Genomic DNA, 15,782 nt, shown 5'->3' on the forward strand with positions numbered 1-15,782 from the left:
TATGTCCTTTAGACATGAACAACACAGCAGAAACCACTTCCCGAGGCGACACCGGGGACTAGCTAACCCCGTGCAGCACAGATTTATATCGGATAAGCAGAAGGCTACAGTTTAGCACTGATGTGTGAGGAAGTACAGTTGCTGACTCAGGCCTTGTGTCAACAGTAATAACCTATTTAACTGTCAGCAAAAATCTGATATGTAAAGTCAAACCTCGGCTAAAAGCATGTTCACATTGTTCTTTTCTTTTCATGTAAATCTTATTTAAAGACATTTTAATTCACCCGGCAGGATGTCGGTCTCCAAGCAGTCGGTAAAAAAACCCATCAGTGACACACATGACCTACCTGTGACTGTTTGAAGACATCTCTGGCAATGGCGTCGAGGTTTCCCAGGTCTTTGATGGAGGCGACGTACTCTGAGACGGCTTTGATCACCACCTCACAGGGCGGCAGCACCAACTGATGGGCTCGCACCTGACAGCAAGAGAACAAAGGCTCTCATGTACTTATATCGAGCTACGAGGACAGCGGCACTGTGAAACAGCCGCATGACAGACAGGTAGATTTTTTAAGAAGCATTGCACAGAAGCGGCATTCATATTGCTCACTTTTTTTTATTAGATATTTATTATACACTTTTTTCTAAGCAACTTTGGTGATATATATATATATATATATATATATATATATATATATATATATATATATATATATATATATATATATATATATAAAAAACACCAAATACTGCAATGTTCACCAATAAAAAAATGACACTTTTGACAAAAGAATGATTCCAATAACAGAACGATCGCGTTACAGATATGTGGCTTTTGGCATGTGCCCATAGGAGCGTTAAATTAATAACGCCTGTTCCTCGCTCTGAGGGAGAGGCTGGTTAGGTTTATCAGTTTGTTTGCAGGGTAACTAAAACTTTATGGAGAGCTATGCATGAAATTTGTGCCACTGGTGGGGCTTGGCCACACTTGAAGAAGAAAGAAATGATTAACCAATAGCATTTCGTGGCAGGTAGTGAATATCAGAAACTCTAAACTATTGATCGACTCCTGGATAGGAATTTTCCACTTTAACTATCATCTGACCCATTTCAAAAGTAGTCATTTGTGTCCATGTACACGAAAGTGTATTTTCCTTTTTTTTTTTTAAAGAGTGAAAATGTCAACGTTCGAGTCTCATAGGTCACAGATTATTATCTACATTTTTTTTAACATGCTATTAATTTTATGATTAATTTGCATGGAAAACCACTTTGTTAGAGCCAGGCATTCAAAATGACTGAGATTTAGGTATAGAAAAACAACTTATGTTTAGTCATAAAGACTCACTGTCAAGTTTAGAAACTAAACTATGTGATTAGGGTCAGACATCATAAACAGGTTAGGTCTAGTCTTTAAAAGATCATGGATAGTGGGAAACAACGCAGTTGCCACTTTTTTCAAAGCTTCATTTCTTTGGTTAGCATACTGACAGATTCCACACGCAAGCCTTTGGACTAGAGCTGGGCGATAGAACGATAACGATATGTATCGCGATATAACTTTTACTCGATAGAGAAATTAAGCTATCGCGATAGACCTCGCCGCTCTTGTTCTCTTTAAAAAAAAAAAAAAAAAAAAAAAGGTCAGCCGATCCAAATTAAGTAGCGCAGAGCCGAACCAATCACAGCCGCAGCGTCACGTCGCGTGACTTGTTACGTACAGCACAAGTGCCAAGCCGCACGTGTGTTTGTTTGGGAAGCAGCCAGCGGGTAATGGAGCCAGCGCATAATGGAGGAAATGAGTGTGCCGACTAGAAAAATCAACCGAGCGTGACCGAAGAGAAAACAGATGATGGTTCCAATGCCGGAGAGATTGTCGAACGGAAGAGCCATAGAAGTTCCGTAGTGTGAAGGTATTTCGGCTATTTCAAGTCTGACAAAAAACAGAGTAGCGTGCACTGTAAATTGTGCCGAAAGCAAGTCTGGAAATACAATAAACTGGTGCATGCGTCACACTGTGCACCACGTTATTGTTTCGGTGAAATGAATTTCTACAATACTGTTAATTCTACTCTCTGCAGTGTTTAAATGCTTACATATACACACAGTTACTGTCCCTCCACACATACGACTCTGTTCTGCTTCTATGCCCCAGCTTTGTTTACTTTTTCCCACCGAGGCTTCTAGACTTCTGATTGGCCAACATTTCTGCACGGTTAGGAATCTAGCGCCACCTGCTGCTTTGGCATGTTCATAGCAGCGTTTTCCTTCATTTCTGCCTTTATGTGTGGACGGGATTATTTTTTAAAACGAAAACGGAAAATCTCAGTTTTCAAAAATACCCGTGTACGTGTGGACGTAGCCTCAGTCTCTGACTGGAAGCGCTAATTCGTCATTCGGCTTTTGTCAGACTAAAGTAACTGTTAAAACTGTTTGAAAAGCTAAGCTATACAACAAGGAGAGATTGAGAATTTCCTTTTAGTTCTCAGTTTATTTGATACTGACAAAAGTTAGTCAGTTTTGTCTGTTCTTCTGTAAAACAAACTAAGATTTATTTTTAGAATTAATATTTTGTTTCTAAGTGGAATTGACAATTTAGTCTGTTTCATTTGTTCTATTTTGAAACTTAAACGCTTTAGCGGCTGCCTTTTGTGTAGTTTGCAATATTTGCCTTTATTTATCTGAAAAAGTCTCATGTTCCTTAAGTACATCTACCCTGTTGAACTTATTATGGGAAATAAATATTTAAAAACAAGCTGCTGATTATTTCACATTTTACTTGTGAGCAACGGCACATTTAAATCTTACAAATATAGTTATTTGGCTTATATCGTGATAGATATCGTTATCGCCTGAAATGAAAAAAACATATCGTGATATGAAAAAATCTCATATCGCCCAGCTCTACTTTGGACTGTGGGAAGAAGCCAGATTATCTGGATTGAAAGATCCCAAAACCTTCTTGCCACAGTGCTAATAACAGTCCCACCTGCTGAAACACTTTACTTACAAAGTCATGTTGACTGTCACAAAAAACCAAAAGAAAACAACAAAAAAAACATGACATTTCATGATCATGAGCACGATCTATGTTCACAAGTATTTCACAAGTTATTTACCTTGTGAAATACTTGTGAACACAGATATGTAGATTAACCTCTGAAGTCAATCTACATATGTGTACAAGAATTACCATTCCTGCCAAGGAATGTTAAGATAAGTAATCACTAATGGAAATCAATAAATGTTAAAAATGAAAAAACAAATTAAACTGGGAGATCTGCTTTCCAGTTCCAATATGATACCAGTGGTGTTGCTTCAGGTATTTGCTGATAACAAGTACTCATCCAATACCAGCGCTAAATTAATAAGCCTTATCCCTCAATGCTAGGAAAGGACTTGTAATCATCATTTTATGTGTCAGGAAACATACAATATGCAAAAGTAATGGACTGATATTTGCTGATAAATTAATGCATATCAAAGGAAAAAGCGTAAAAGAAAGATAACTGTATTTATGTAAGGGAACTAATTCATTAAAATTTGTTGTTTACCGGTCACACCGGCTTCTTCTTTCCCTGCTCTCAGTTTCAATGTGGGTACACCTCTTCATATACGAGAAACAAAACAGATGAGAGGAAGATGAAGTGAAGATAAGAAGCGAGTAGAAAACAACTTACGTCACCCTTAAAACAGAAAATCTTCTGAACAAGTGTTAAACTTATTGGAACTATAGAAAGAGGGTGAAAAGTCAACAAGGATAGCGTAGTCATCTGAGCCTTTCAATTATCGTCAGCAAAACTTGTTAGTGCAGGTATTCCATACCTGCTGCAAACTGCTAACCCTTTTGTTAGCACCATTTCTAGCAACTGGTGCACTGCTGCTGAGGCATGGCAAAGTAAACACAGACCAATGTAGAATTAAAATATTGACTGCTTGCCACCAGTACACAACTTCTTGAGTCACTGTCAGAATAACGTTTTTTAAGGTTCATCTGCCTCTGCATTTGTCTGGCTAGCAAAGATAAACACTACCTGTATTTTGGGGGTTTTCAGCCATAGCTGACTGTGTGCTTTAAAGGGATGGATGGAATTCACAGTATTCACATAATCATATCAAAAGAAGAAGAACATTTCATTTGGATGTTAACCTTTGACAATATCACTGAGGGGCAAGGCCTCTCTCGTTTAACGTTATCTGATCCCTGATCACTTATATCCACTGAAGCAGAACTGACTGTAAAATATTTATAAGAATCCAGGTTGTCTGCTTTTTACAGGATAATGGGAACTAGGCTATACTGTTATATCTTGGCACAAAGAGTCACTTTTGAAAGTAAAATTAAATTTTAATGCAGCCACCAGGAGCCCCGACCTTTGACAACACTTACCACACACTGTGTGATGGGAAATTATAAGCAAGCTAGATGGAAAGTAAGACAAGACTGGCAAGTGAACCAGCAGCGTACTGCATTACTTCAAGCTTGAAAACACAATCATATAAATGCCGTGTCAGCGTAAACCACATCAACCACATTGTGCAGAGTGTGGACGAAGGCTGCAAATGCTAGCAGTGCTACACACCACACTCGGCACTCTGTAAGCCATTAATTGTAATACAACGTCGGTCTGCCACTGTTGCGGGCACAACATCAAAGTTCAAAACAGCCAGTGGAGGAAACGTTGAAGGCATGTGACTTAAGCACTGCACCCGGACCACGGGACCAAAGGCCTTTCTTGGAAACAGGTTCCATCCGGTGATACACTTCAGGTGTATTTTAACAGTCAGCTTGTTGGAACACGTCAATACATTTATTTATTATCATTTGCTACAAACATTTCACAATAAAAGCCTTCTAAAGATCAACAGATGGATCTTGTTGTAAAAGGGGGAAAAACGTAGTGAGAAAAATAAGACACAAAAATGAGGTAAGGGTTCATGTGACATTACATACTGTTACAGCTAATATTTTCTTTTATTCGCAGAGAACTATGGACAAAGAAGCAATCGTTACCTTGAGGGAGGCTAGTGGGTGTTCTGGTCCCAGCAGACTCCAGTGGAAGGCAGCCAGGTCTTCATCAGGCAAAATATGATTTCCTGAAAGAAAGAAGTTCTTAACTTTTTGTTGCATCAGTGAACAAAAACAACAGACAAAGGCAGCTGTCAATTATAACCCACGTACAGGGGTGTGTCCTTCAAAAGTAAGAAGTGTGGTATATAGTTTGGATTTTGAGGTGTGTGCCATTGTATCGCTCCTCACCCAGCAGAGCAGCAAAGCAGGGCAGGTGCTGTGTCTTGAGCCCGAGCTGCCTGGCGGCCTCGGACAGCAGATACTGGTGTGTGGTCAGGTTCTTTCCGTTCCAGCTCAGTTTGAGCGCATGCGAGGAAAAGTAGGCGGGGACGTTGCAGAGGGCAAACTCTGAATCCTGAGCGATCAGGCCTGCAAATCCATAGTCCCTGTAGAGAGAGAGCACTTCCTGGTGGTGGTCCTCCAAAGTCTGTACAACCTGTAGATACAGAGAAGACAAATTTGTTAGCTCTATGAAATTTCGCACCACCTCTTTCATATTTAAAGTATAAATGGATTAAGAAAAAGTTATTTATTGCTTATCTGATCACTGTTTAAGTTGCTTTTTTTAAGAATAAGAGACAAGTTTTACTCAAACTTAGCTTCTCTAATTTGTGGCTTTTTGATATCAGCATTTCCCCACACAGAGCCTGGAGGTTTATTTTATTAGCTTTCTATACAAGTTTACAAGTGGAGAGCCTGCACACTCTTATTTTGAAAGCTGAGCTGCTGCTAAAGTCTGTATACAAGTGACGGAGCTAGCCATTGGGATGTTCCGCCTCAACCTGAGACTTTTTGTTTGAATAGCTATCTGTCTGAGAAAACATGGAACGCTGCTCAACCATAGGCTAGCACAGCTGTCAATCACACAGCACACCTTACCCTGCTTTACCCCAACTGGTTTTTGTTGTTTTACACCAATGGGGACCATAATTTACAAAATAAACTTTCTGCTGCATTCATTAAAACTTGAAGCCAGTGGTTGAGACTATAAATGGTCTAATGAGATCACAGAGTAAGAGAGCTGAAGGGAGGTTTAGATAGATTGGACTGTAGAATTTGGTCACCCACACCACTGTAGTACAAGACAGCTGGTTGGTGAATCACGATGGGCATTTTTCAGTACTCCCCAATGTTTTATAGACCAGATGACATTTCAGAGGAATTGAAATTATTTATTTTTTTTGAAGTGGACTGCCAATGGAGAAAATGACAGTCTCTCGTGCAAGCTGTCACTACAACATACTTCGTTTATGATGAATGTAGATGACAGACTAAAACTGGCAGTGACACATTTTATGCCAACACAATACTTCTGCTCCACGGTCCATGACAAGGTTTCATAAAACACTGTTTGCTCGCAAAATTACATCTGAGGCAAAACTGTGCTGTACCGGTTACTTTCAGTGTCCTGGTGATGCATCTTTCTCAACATATGGCCGCGTAATATTCTTCATAGTTTGTGGATGAGGGGCCATATTTTTGTCAGATAGAGGGAGAGCACTACGGCCTCGGGATTATGTGGAATCTTTTTAATCGATGTCAGCGTTGATCAATGTGAAAACTAAATAATTAGACAAAGCTTTGTTATTAAAATTCCATTTAATGAGCTTGTAATCAAATATCTTTTTTTCAAATGAATGCAATATGGGACAAAGATGGCAAGGATGATTGAGACTTGTTTAAACTATTTCATCTCTCTGTATCACTAAAACCAAGCAAACATTAAGAATCAATCCATTTTAAGATCTTAAATAAAACTGAAGAATGAACAATGTCAAAACGATGCAAGACATTTATTATCATTGGGAAATACTAATTAGTTACTATTCAACAGTGCTAGAACCACTACAACACGATGATGCTTTTAAATCAACTAACAGTGAAGCAGACTTTAAAAGCCTAGCAGCGATATAACAATGACATTCAGCGACTGGTAGCAACAACAGTTAGCGACAGGGAGAGTGGGCGTGTACGAAGTGAAAATTCAAAATTTTGAGGTGGATAATTGAAGTGACTACCAATGGGAGCAAAGAAAACCACTGATTGATGTATAAAAAAAACTTTAGGGTGACAACTACCGTGTTAAAAAAAATGCTGTAAGCTCAATTATATAACGCAGTTTACTCAACATTAGTTTACTGAACTTAAAAAAAAATCTTTAAGTCTTTTTTTTTTCCCCCATCAACTACATATACTGTATACCTAATTCAACGCACAAATCAGTAGGTTAAAAACGTGAAAGTGGTGGAGAATGCAGATGCAAATATATTTGACTATAAAGCCCAGCGATTCTGAGAAAAAGGCTGCGCTAACTGTGATGATCCTTCCACCTTCGTTTGTTGGATCCTTTTATGACTTTTACTGTTTTGAGATAGCTTGTAAACCAAGGACACTCTTTAAGCCCACTCAAATCGAGCTGAACAAAATGATGATTGCGTTTGTGCTTCAAAGGAGAGGATGAATGCACGATGCTATGAATAAAAGGTCTGCAACCCAAGACAAAATGAGTGACATATTTATAAAGGCCTGTGGCTAAATCCAAAGTAAAATGTTAATTAAAATTTCAATAATCAAGCCACAACATGCAGTAAACACTAGAGACGTGCATAACTAGTTGGCCAGATATTTAAACGTTGCCACCCTCACTAGTCAGCATTAGAAACTAGTTGGTTACACATTGATGTGTAGCAGTTGGTTGTCAGATGTTATTATAGCCATGGCAATAGGCTGTATTTAGTCCCAAATATTTTGAGTGTTTTTGGGGGGGGATTAGTCAGTCTTATTTTTTCCCCCTGCATATTTAAACATTCAATAAATTAGTTGCCAGGGACATCCTCAGTAAATACCTGACTATTACAAATATTCAAATTTATTTAATTTTATTAAGACTAAGAGTAGGTTATTAATTGTTTTGGTTGTATGGTCTTTGTTTTATTTAAGTTAACGTTTATAACAATGTTAAAACGTTAAACGATCGTGGCTCAAGAGTTGGGAGTTCGCCTTGTAATCGGAAGGTTCGAGCCCCGGCTCGGACAGTCTCGGTCGTTGTGTCCTTGGGCAAGACACGCAAGACACTTCACCCGTTGCCTACTGGTGGTGGTCAGAGGGCCCGGTGGCTCCAGTGTCCGGCAGCCTCGCCGGACACTGTCAGTGCGCCCCAGGGTGGCTGTGGCTACAATGTAGCTTGCCATCACCAGTGTGTGAATGTGTGTGTGAATGGGTGGATGACTGGATGTAGCGTAAAGCGCTTTGGGGTCCTTAGGGACTAAGTAAAGCGCTATACAAATGCAGGCCATTTACCATTTACCAATTTGTTTCTGACAGAAGAATGAATGCCCACTTAAATAGAAATTATACATCAATAATGGCATAATATACAATAAAACAGCTAGAATCTTAAAAAATATTGTGATGTGAATTTTTAGCCACACAGTCCAGTGCTAAAAGTAAACAATTAGTTTCAGCTTTAAGTCTGTATATCTAGAATTAATACCAGAGTTTAATGACCAGAAAAAGGCATGTGTAGCAACTCCAAAAACACTAAACTGGCATCCAGTACACATAGAAGTAAGCAGAGACCCAAAGCTGCACAGATAAGAACAACAGTAACTAAAGTGAAGGTGCAATGCAAGCAGAGGTGAAATACTTGGAGCTGCAGAAGCAACACAGTTTCTCAGAATACAGGTAGGGCAAAACAAGCGTGCACACATGGGAACTGTGAGTAACGATGCTGTACGAGCACATGAAGCATCAGAGTGTGTTGTGTTGTAATGTAGGTGGGATTTTTCTATTCTAACAAGTATCCTCTCAGGAAACAATATGGCACTGTGTTTTTGTTATACTAGCTATGGGAATGTAGATCAAAGGCAAAACATGACAGCAGGCTACATAAAGCTGACAAGAGGGGACTGCTAGAGGCACATTTATGGCTCTCTAGGATGCATTATATATTTCACATTACTGTATGATAACAGCAGAGTGGTTCAGTGCATTTATAAAGCACATTACTGATGTTTCAAAAGGTCAGATGCACAAAAATATTTTATTTCTAGTATTCTGTATAGGGCTGTGCAATATGACCAAAATCTCATATCCCGATATAATAATTCTATCGTCTGACGACGATATAAATCACAAAAATGTAACATTTTCTGTAAATTCTGTGAATCTCGGGCAGCTCGACTTGCGGGAAGCGTTTCCTGCATGAAACTATACATTTTTAGACATAAGTTGTAACGGCCGCCGTTTTCTTTGAGTATTTATTACACGGCGTGCTGCGGGGAAAAGCCTGTTCTAACGTTTGAGTCTAAGGTTTATTTTTTAGCACCTGGAGGCTCTTTTTTACTTCTCATCTGTAAATAATCTGCTCTTTCACGTGATTCAGTTTATTTTGAAAAGTCTCAACAGGGTCTTGAGCTTTATTGTGAAAGGCTTATGTGGAACATAAACAAGCGGACACGCGATGGTGTTACCGTCGTTGTTGCTAACCACAACGCATAAAAACAGGCGCTTGTCCGTCTGTAGTGTGGTTATATTAAATATAAGAGAAAGAGAGAACTTTAAGAAATTAATATAGCCACTACAGTGACCATCAAAACGATGACAAAATATTGCCTCAAACAGTTTATTTTGCGACACCACGAAACAAACAATAGCGTAAAATTAAAGATAGACGTTTTTATATCGTCATCCGATTTATATATCGTTATATCAAACAGCCCTATTCTGAAACACCAACTAACTCAAATATACAAATTAATTCAAAGTATACCACTGTAAGTCACCTGGGAACTATAAATAGTGCTCCCAACTCAGCAGCTGCTCAACAATGTATAAAAAAGTTCACCGAGTTCATGTTATGTAATATATAGGCTAGACAGGTCATGCCTTAAAGTACATGTTTCCAATCTCCACTTTGGAATGACAAATTCTTTTAGACCAAGCATTTATCACTATATCTGAATTTATCTTGGACAGACTTCACCTCCTTCCAGACCGTTACAAACACGGGGCACCAGCTGCAAGGACCAGCTAGAGATACCAATTGCTAAATTCTTTAAAATCATGACAGTTGTGTGAGACATATCAAATCTACAGAAATCTTGCTGAAACACATCTAAGCTATTAAAATCCAGGCATTTAGAAATCCCTTTTTGGACAGGTATTTTAGGCACCTCTGAGCAGGTGACTTCTTCAAACAAAAGACAATAAAGTAGCCTGTTATCAGGCAGAATTATCAGCCGTTTACACTGACTTTCATGTTTAAACACGAGGAAAAACAAAAAAGGACTGACAAGAACTGAATCACATCTATGGGAAGGGAAAATAAATGAGAATAATTATTTGAAAGTAATGCAGAATTCCCCAAGAGATTTGCTGAATTATACCCCAGATATTAATAGCATAAAGTGAAAGGTGAAAATTGGCCTAAAAATTCACCATGAATAAGTGCAACTAAATGCCCTGTGCTTAAGCCTGCATCCATGATTGACAAGTACTAGGGGCTCAAGGAACAACTGGAGCAGATGCGGAAGGTGAGGACGGTCCCAGCAGATTCCAAACGCATGTGAGTGCAAAGAAGAGCAGCTACACACAACAGCTAGAAGCAAATATGTAGCTCAACCGGGTAGAAAAAGCCTGTGCAAATTTTCATAAATATCATCACTGGTGTATATGGAAAGTGTAGAATTTCTTTTCTTAAATAGGCAGAAATCCTACATTAAAATTCAGGGACTTATAAATATATTTTTGGACAAGTGTAATGCAAAAGCAGGCTATATCACCCCCCCTCCAAAAAAAAAAAAAAAAAAAAAAAAAAAAAAAAAAAAAAAAAAAAAATCACAGAAGTAGCTCACTAGCTCACTTTCAGACAGAATTATCAAGTATTCACACTCTGATTCTCATGTTTGGTCCACAAGCACAAAAGAGACCAGAAATGAAATCATGAAAGCAATACAGAATGCATGAGTGAGACTATACACTACATCCCAGATATATGCAGCATAAAATGATGCAGAAAAGATGGGAGGGGGGGGAAAAAAATCACAAAGAGTGCACTAGAATAAGTGTCTGGCGCTCCAGATCTAGTGGGTTGGAAAAAAAAACCTATGCTCAGGATTTTGGGACTACCAGTGGCCAAAAGAACAGGCGTGTCTGAAGCATTGGAGGCTGTAACCCCACAAAGCAAAGAGCAGCAGCCACATGCAACAGCTAGAAACTGACATCTGGCTTTGCTGGGTGGAAAGAGCTAGTCCAAAAAACACTGCTTTAACAGAAAGTGATTGCATTTGTGCAAAAAAAAAACAAACAAAACAACGGAAAAAAAAAACAACGAAAAAATAAGCATAATAATAAGACTCAGGTGTTCACTCGTTTCTGTGGTTAGAGCTGCTTCTTGCACTTGCCACAAACCAGGGAAGGCGTTAAAACGGTTGTGAATGATGCAAACAGCTAAATGGGCCTGCTGCACCTAACAAGTGTAAAATGAGCGGCACGCCGTATGACACGACCACAATAAAACAACTTTCACACAGCCATGATTGATCTGCTTACCCGCACTCGGAAGCGGAACATGGCGAGGCGGACACAGTGGCTGAGGCAGGCCGGGGGCAGGAACCATGCCCGGGGAGGCGGGGTGGCCTTGCTGCCGACGTGGTTGACTATCAGCTGCGCCGTCTGTCGCTGGCTCTGAGCTCGCCGCGCCCACTCGGGCCAGCGCTCCTTCCCCAGGGTGCCGTTGAAAACCACGACCAGCTCCAGGCCACCCTGGTACAAGCAGGCCTGCGACAGGGCGGCCAGGTATCCCAGCATGGCGTTCCACTCGCCTCCGCACACCCAGTCCGTCTGGTAGCCGCCGTACAGGCGCTGCAGGCCGGAATCAGCGTCGATTAGGATCCTGGCAGGCGGGGGCGGGGGAGGCATGGGCCCGGGGTGATGTGGGTGGTGGTGTGGGTGATGATGGTGAGGGGGCTGGCGGGCCGCGGTCCGGGCAAGCTTGAGGAGGTCCACGGGGACCGTGGCCCCGGGACACCGCTTCTCTAAATACTCCTGAAAGCCCTGCACTCCCATGACGGTGTTATTGAGCCGGTGCGTCTGACCGGGAGCGGGCTCTGAATACGTTCTGTACGCCGTGTTTGTAACGTGTTGTGGGGCGAGACTTGCAGCTAGCTGTGCACTCCGGGGCAAAGCTAACTGGTCTCCGATGTAGTGACAAAACTGTAGTTTAGTTAACCCAGCAAACCAACTTGGCTGTCACGCTGCCTAGCAAAACGAGTCACCATGCACCGCCGCACGACTGTTTCTGGTAGTTATCCCAAGATATCGAAATGCCAATTTGTTTGTTTTATTTCTTTACTTTAGTTTTGGTCGAGGGTGCTCAGTTTAGTGTCCATCCCTGTGGATTTTTGGTGAGATGCCAGAAAAGGCCAGTGTAGCTACCTACCTACCAGAAAAAGTTTAACACGTTTCCTGCTCCCATAATTTGGCTTTAACAAGACCAGCTTCCAAAATGCAGTCGGTAGCGAGTAACAAAAATGCAGCGAGATGGTGGACCGTGAAATGTCTGCAAAATAAAAAAAAATCCCGCTGTTTTGTGCACATGAAACAGATGCAATACTGCGCTTTTTTTAGTTAGCAAACCCACAGGCTGGATGGCCAGTTCGCGGACATGATGGTGAACCGAGCAGCTTGAAAACCGTTTTTTTTTTTTAAACCTGACAGATGAAAATGTTCACATTTATTCGCCACTGGCTCTGGGAAATTTCAGCACGTGTGCTACACCAGCGTGCAGGATAACAGGTGTCAGAATATTAATTTAACACAAACTAATGAGCAGCGTGCCTGGCTGCACTAATATTTGCTAACTGTGGCTAAGCTGCTAGCTGCTGCTGGCAGGGTCCCCGGCGTGATTTGACGCGTCAACTCCCGAAGACAAGTCCGGGGCGGACACGACGCGGAATGAGATGGATGTTTGACGAAAGAAAAGAAAAGTAACTAAAAGAAAATAAAAATAAAAGCCCGATGGTGCCTCCCTCGCTTTCTTCCACGCTCACGGCTTCATGTTGCAGAGGGGAACGTTACTTCCAAGCGACGTCAGCCATCTTGCGACTTCCTCGCGGCCCAGTGGAGTGGGAGGGAAGGCGGAGGGAGGCGAGGAAGGAGGCGCGGCAGAGCGCGGGGAGCGACGGGAACAGTAGTCTGACTATGGCATAGCGTCCGTCCAGAACACGAGCGTCGGCAACGAGAAAAAACTACAACTGCCAGCGACGGTTTGTACGAGGATAAAAAAGCTGGAGAGCAGCAGTTCTCCAAGTGAACCCAGTAAATACGTGATTATTTGACAGTTCAACGTGCAGACCGTTATTTTTTCTTTAAAATAAAAGCATAAAAGCAAGCAAAATGTATCGAAATATAGCTGGTGTTTTATATTTCTGATATTGACGCACCAATCTCTATCGTGTTGAGATTTTTTAAGCATTTTATTCAAGGAATCAAAGTAGTATAAAGTGGTCAACTACAAAATAGATATAAATTGGTGGTAGTTTAAAATGAATCAGTTACTTAAGCAGTGTAACAGGTAGAATGGCGCTGTCCCACCTGTGCCGAAAGTCTTTGAGTTTGTCGCCTCCTTGTGGCAGCATATATCAATATATGTGCTGTTGAGAAAAATCAACGTACTGTATTAAAAAAATCATCTTAATAAGTCTTTATACAAGTTATATGAAAAGAAAGAGGAAATGAAGAATGAAATGAAACCAGGTGGCGTGGTCTGAGGGGAAATCAGAATAGCTCTGGACTCCACCTGTGGGAACACTGTGCAAGGTTTTCAAGCTGATTTCTGGATATGACTAGAAGAGTAACTGAGCCTGTGGTGACTCAGGAGGGATGTATTAAATGAGAAATTCTGAAAGCCTAACATTGCTAACGTCTGCCCAGCAGAGACTCACCTGCTCTCTCACATTAATGGTTTATTTCACTTTAGACTCTGTACATTGAGCCACAGTAATTCTGTGAAAAAGGATATTTGAGACACTGTTATTTACTTCTACCATTCAGTAACATTAAGCATGTTTAGTATTGTATCCAGACTACTGAAGTTTTGCAAACATGTGACTGCTGGATGGAGGATTGTGTGAATAAGGCCCTGGTCAAGCTTAGAGACTGCTCTGGTCATCTGGCAACCACCATTTATGAAAGAAAAATGATTATTCCCTGACTGGTTGGAAGGTTGCTGGGAGAATGACTACCAAGGCCAGGAAGATCGTGAAGGACCTCAGCCATCCCAACAACAGACTGTTCTCTCTGTTGAGGTCAGGAAAGCGATTCCGCTCCCTGAAGACCAACACAGAGAGACTGAGGAGGAGCTTCTTCCCGCAGGCGATACGGTCTCTCAATCACACCACCACACAGTACTGACCCACACATACAGTTCTTACACACACACTGGACTTTCTGGACATTGTTTTCACTTCATCACTTAAATCACTTTAAGCATATTTGCACTGCACAAGACATAATGTGGATTGCACAACACTGGACATTATATTCTTCATTTCCAGTTAATACTTGTACAGCTGCTGTTATTGTGTATTTATTTATTTATATTTCTTCATACATTCTTATATAGTTCTATATTGTGTATTTTGTTGTACAGTTATTTTATTTTCAACTTTAATTTATATATTTTATCTTATTCTTTCCCAGTTAAATTTACCCTTCATTCTAATTTGTGTTGTACAGTTATTTCATTTTTAACCTTAATTTATATTTTATTCCTTCCTAGTTAAATTTACCCTTTTTAATTTTTCATATTTATTTCCTATCTTATTCATAGCCTTTTCCTTTTTTGTTTTCTTTAGGTCACGAGCAGTTGTCCAAGCATTTCACTACATATCGTACTGTGTATGACTGTGTACCTGACAAATAAAATTTGAATTTGAATTTGAATTTGAATTTACCAAAGCCCCAGTCATGTTGGCTAGAGATCAATCAGTAGGCCATATTTTTCCTTAGAGATCCACCTGTTGCCAAGGAAAAACCTTGTTGCATGTAATTTGCATGGAAGTGATTTTTCTCCTAACATTGCAGCTACGCACTTGAAATTGTGAAAAGTGTGATAGAAACCAGAAACAGGGACCATTCCCCTTTGAACTCAGTGTTACACCTTTTGAAACATGTTGGCGGCTCCGAGGCACAGCTTTTACTTCAAAGGCGAACATTAAAGGCCCATCTATTCACATTTTACTACCATTGGAGTAGTTAGCGAGTGTTTGCAGAAAAAATAACAAACTAAAGGCGACTGTGTAAATCAAAGCAGTCACTGGCATGTTTTTGGTGCTACACTTTATTTACTGCTGATTTTAATACCAAGAAGTTATACGTGCGTTTCCGTAGCAACCGGTGATCATATTATTTCCAGCGTTACTGAGGAGGACTTCACGTTAAATTGTTACAACAAATTTTCGATATGTTTCAGGTGCTTTTGGTTGGTTTTTAATTCTCATTTCTGAGGTTGTTTGTTTTGTTTTTTTATTTCCCATGAGCCTCCGCCCTCCACACCCTGATTCTTGTAATCCCCGTGGCACCCCATTTAAAACTCCTGGAACCGCCCCTGGCTGTAGGGCTCAAATAAAACCTACGCCCATTACAGACAGATTAACGTGATCGCGCAGCTCGTCCCCGTGTCTTCCTGTCTTCAGAGGGAAGAGTAGAC

At 40.6% G+C, this 15,782-nt stretch overlaps 1 protein-coding gene across 1 annotated transcript in view; it reads right to left on the reverse strand.

Moving 5' to 3' along the window:
- Positions 1–13,181, reverse strand: part of fam120c (family with sequence similarity 120 member C) — a 39,968-nt gene extending 26,787 nt beyond the window's left edge. Inside the window, exons 1-4 of the mRNA XM_085345411.1 lie at positions 11,624–13,181; positions 5,261–5,507; positions 5,015–5,097; positions 348–476 (exon numbers count right to left, since the gene is read on the reverse strand). Of these exons, the coding sequence (XP_085201537.1) occupies positions 348–476; positions 5,015–5,097; positions 5,261–5,507; positions 11,624–12,139 (975 nt within the window). The 5' untranslated portion in view covers positions 12,140–13,181. The remainder of the gene's footprint in view (positions 1–347; positions 477–5,014; positions 5,098–5,260; positions 5,508–11,623) is intronic.
- Positions 13,182–15,782: the final 2,601 nt, after the last annotated feature.

This window comes from Diplotaxodon limnothrissa, linkage group LG20, assembly GCF_057381915.1.
Source record: "Diplotaxodon limnothrissa isolate DT_005_m linkage group LG20, D_limnothrissa_male_GT1.1, whole genome shotgun sequence".
NCBI classification, from domain to species: domain Eukaryota; kingdom Metazoa; phylum Chordata; class Actinopteri; order Cichliformes; family Cichlidae; genus Diplotaxodon; species Diplotaxodon limnothrissa.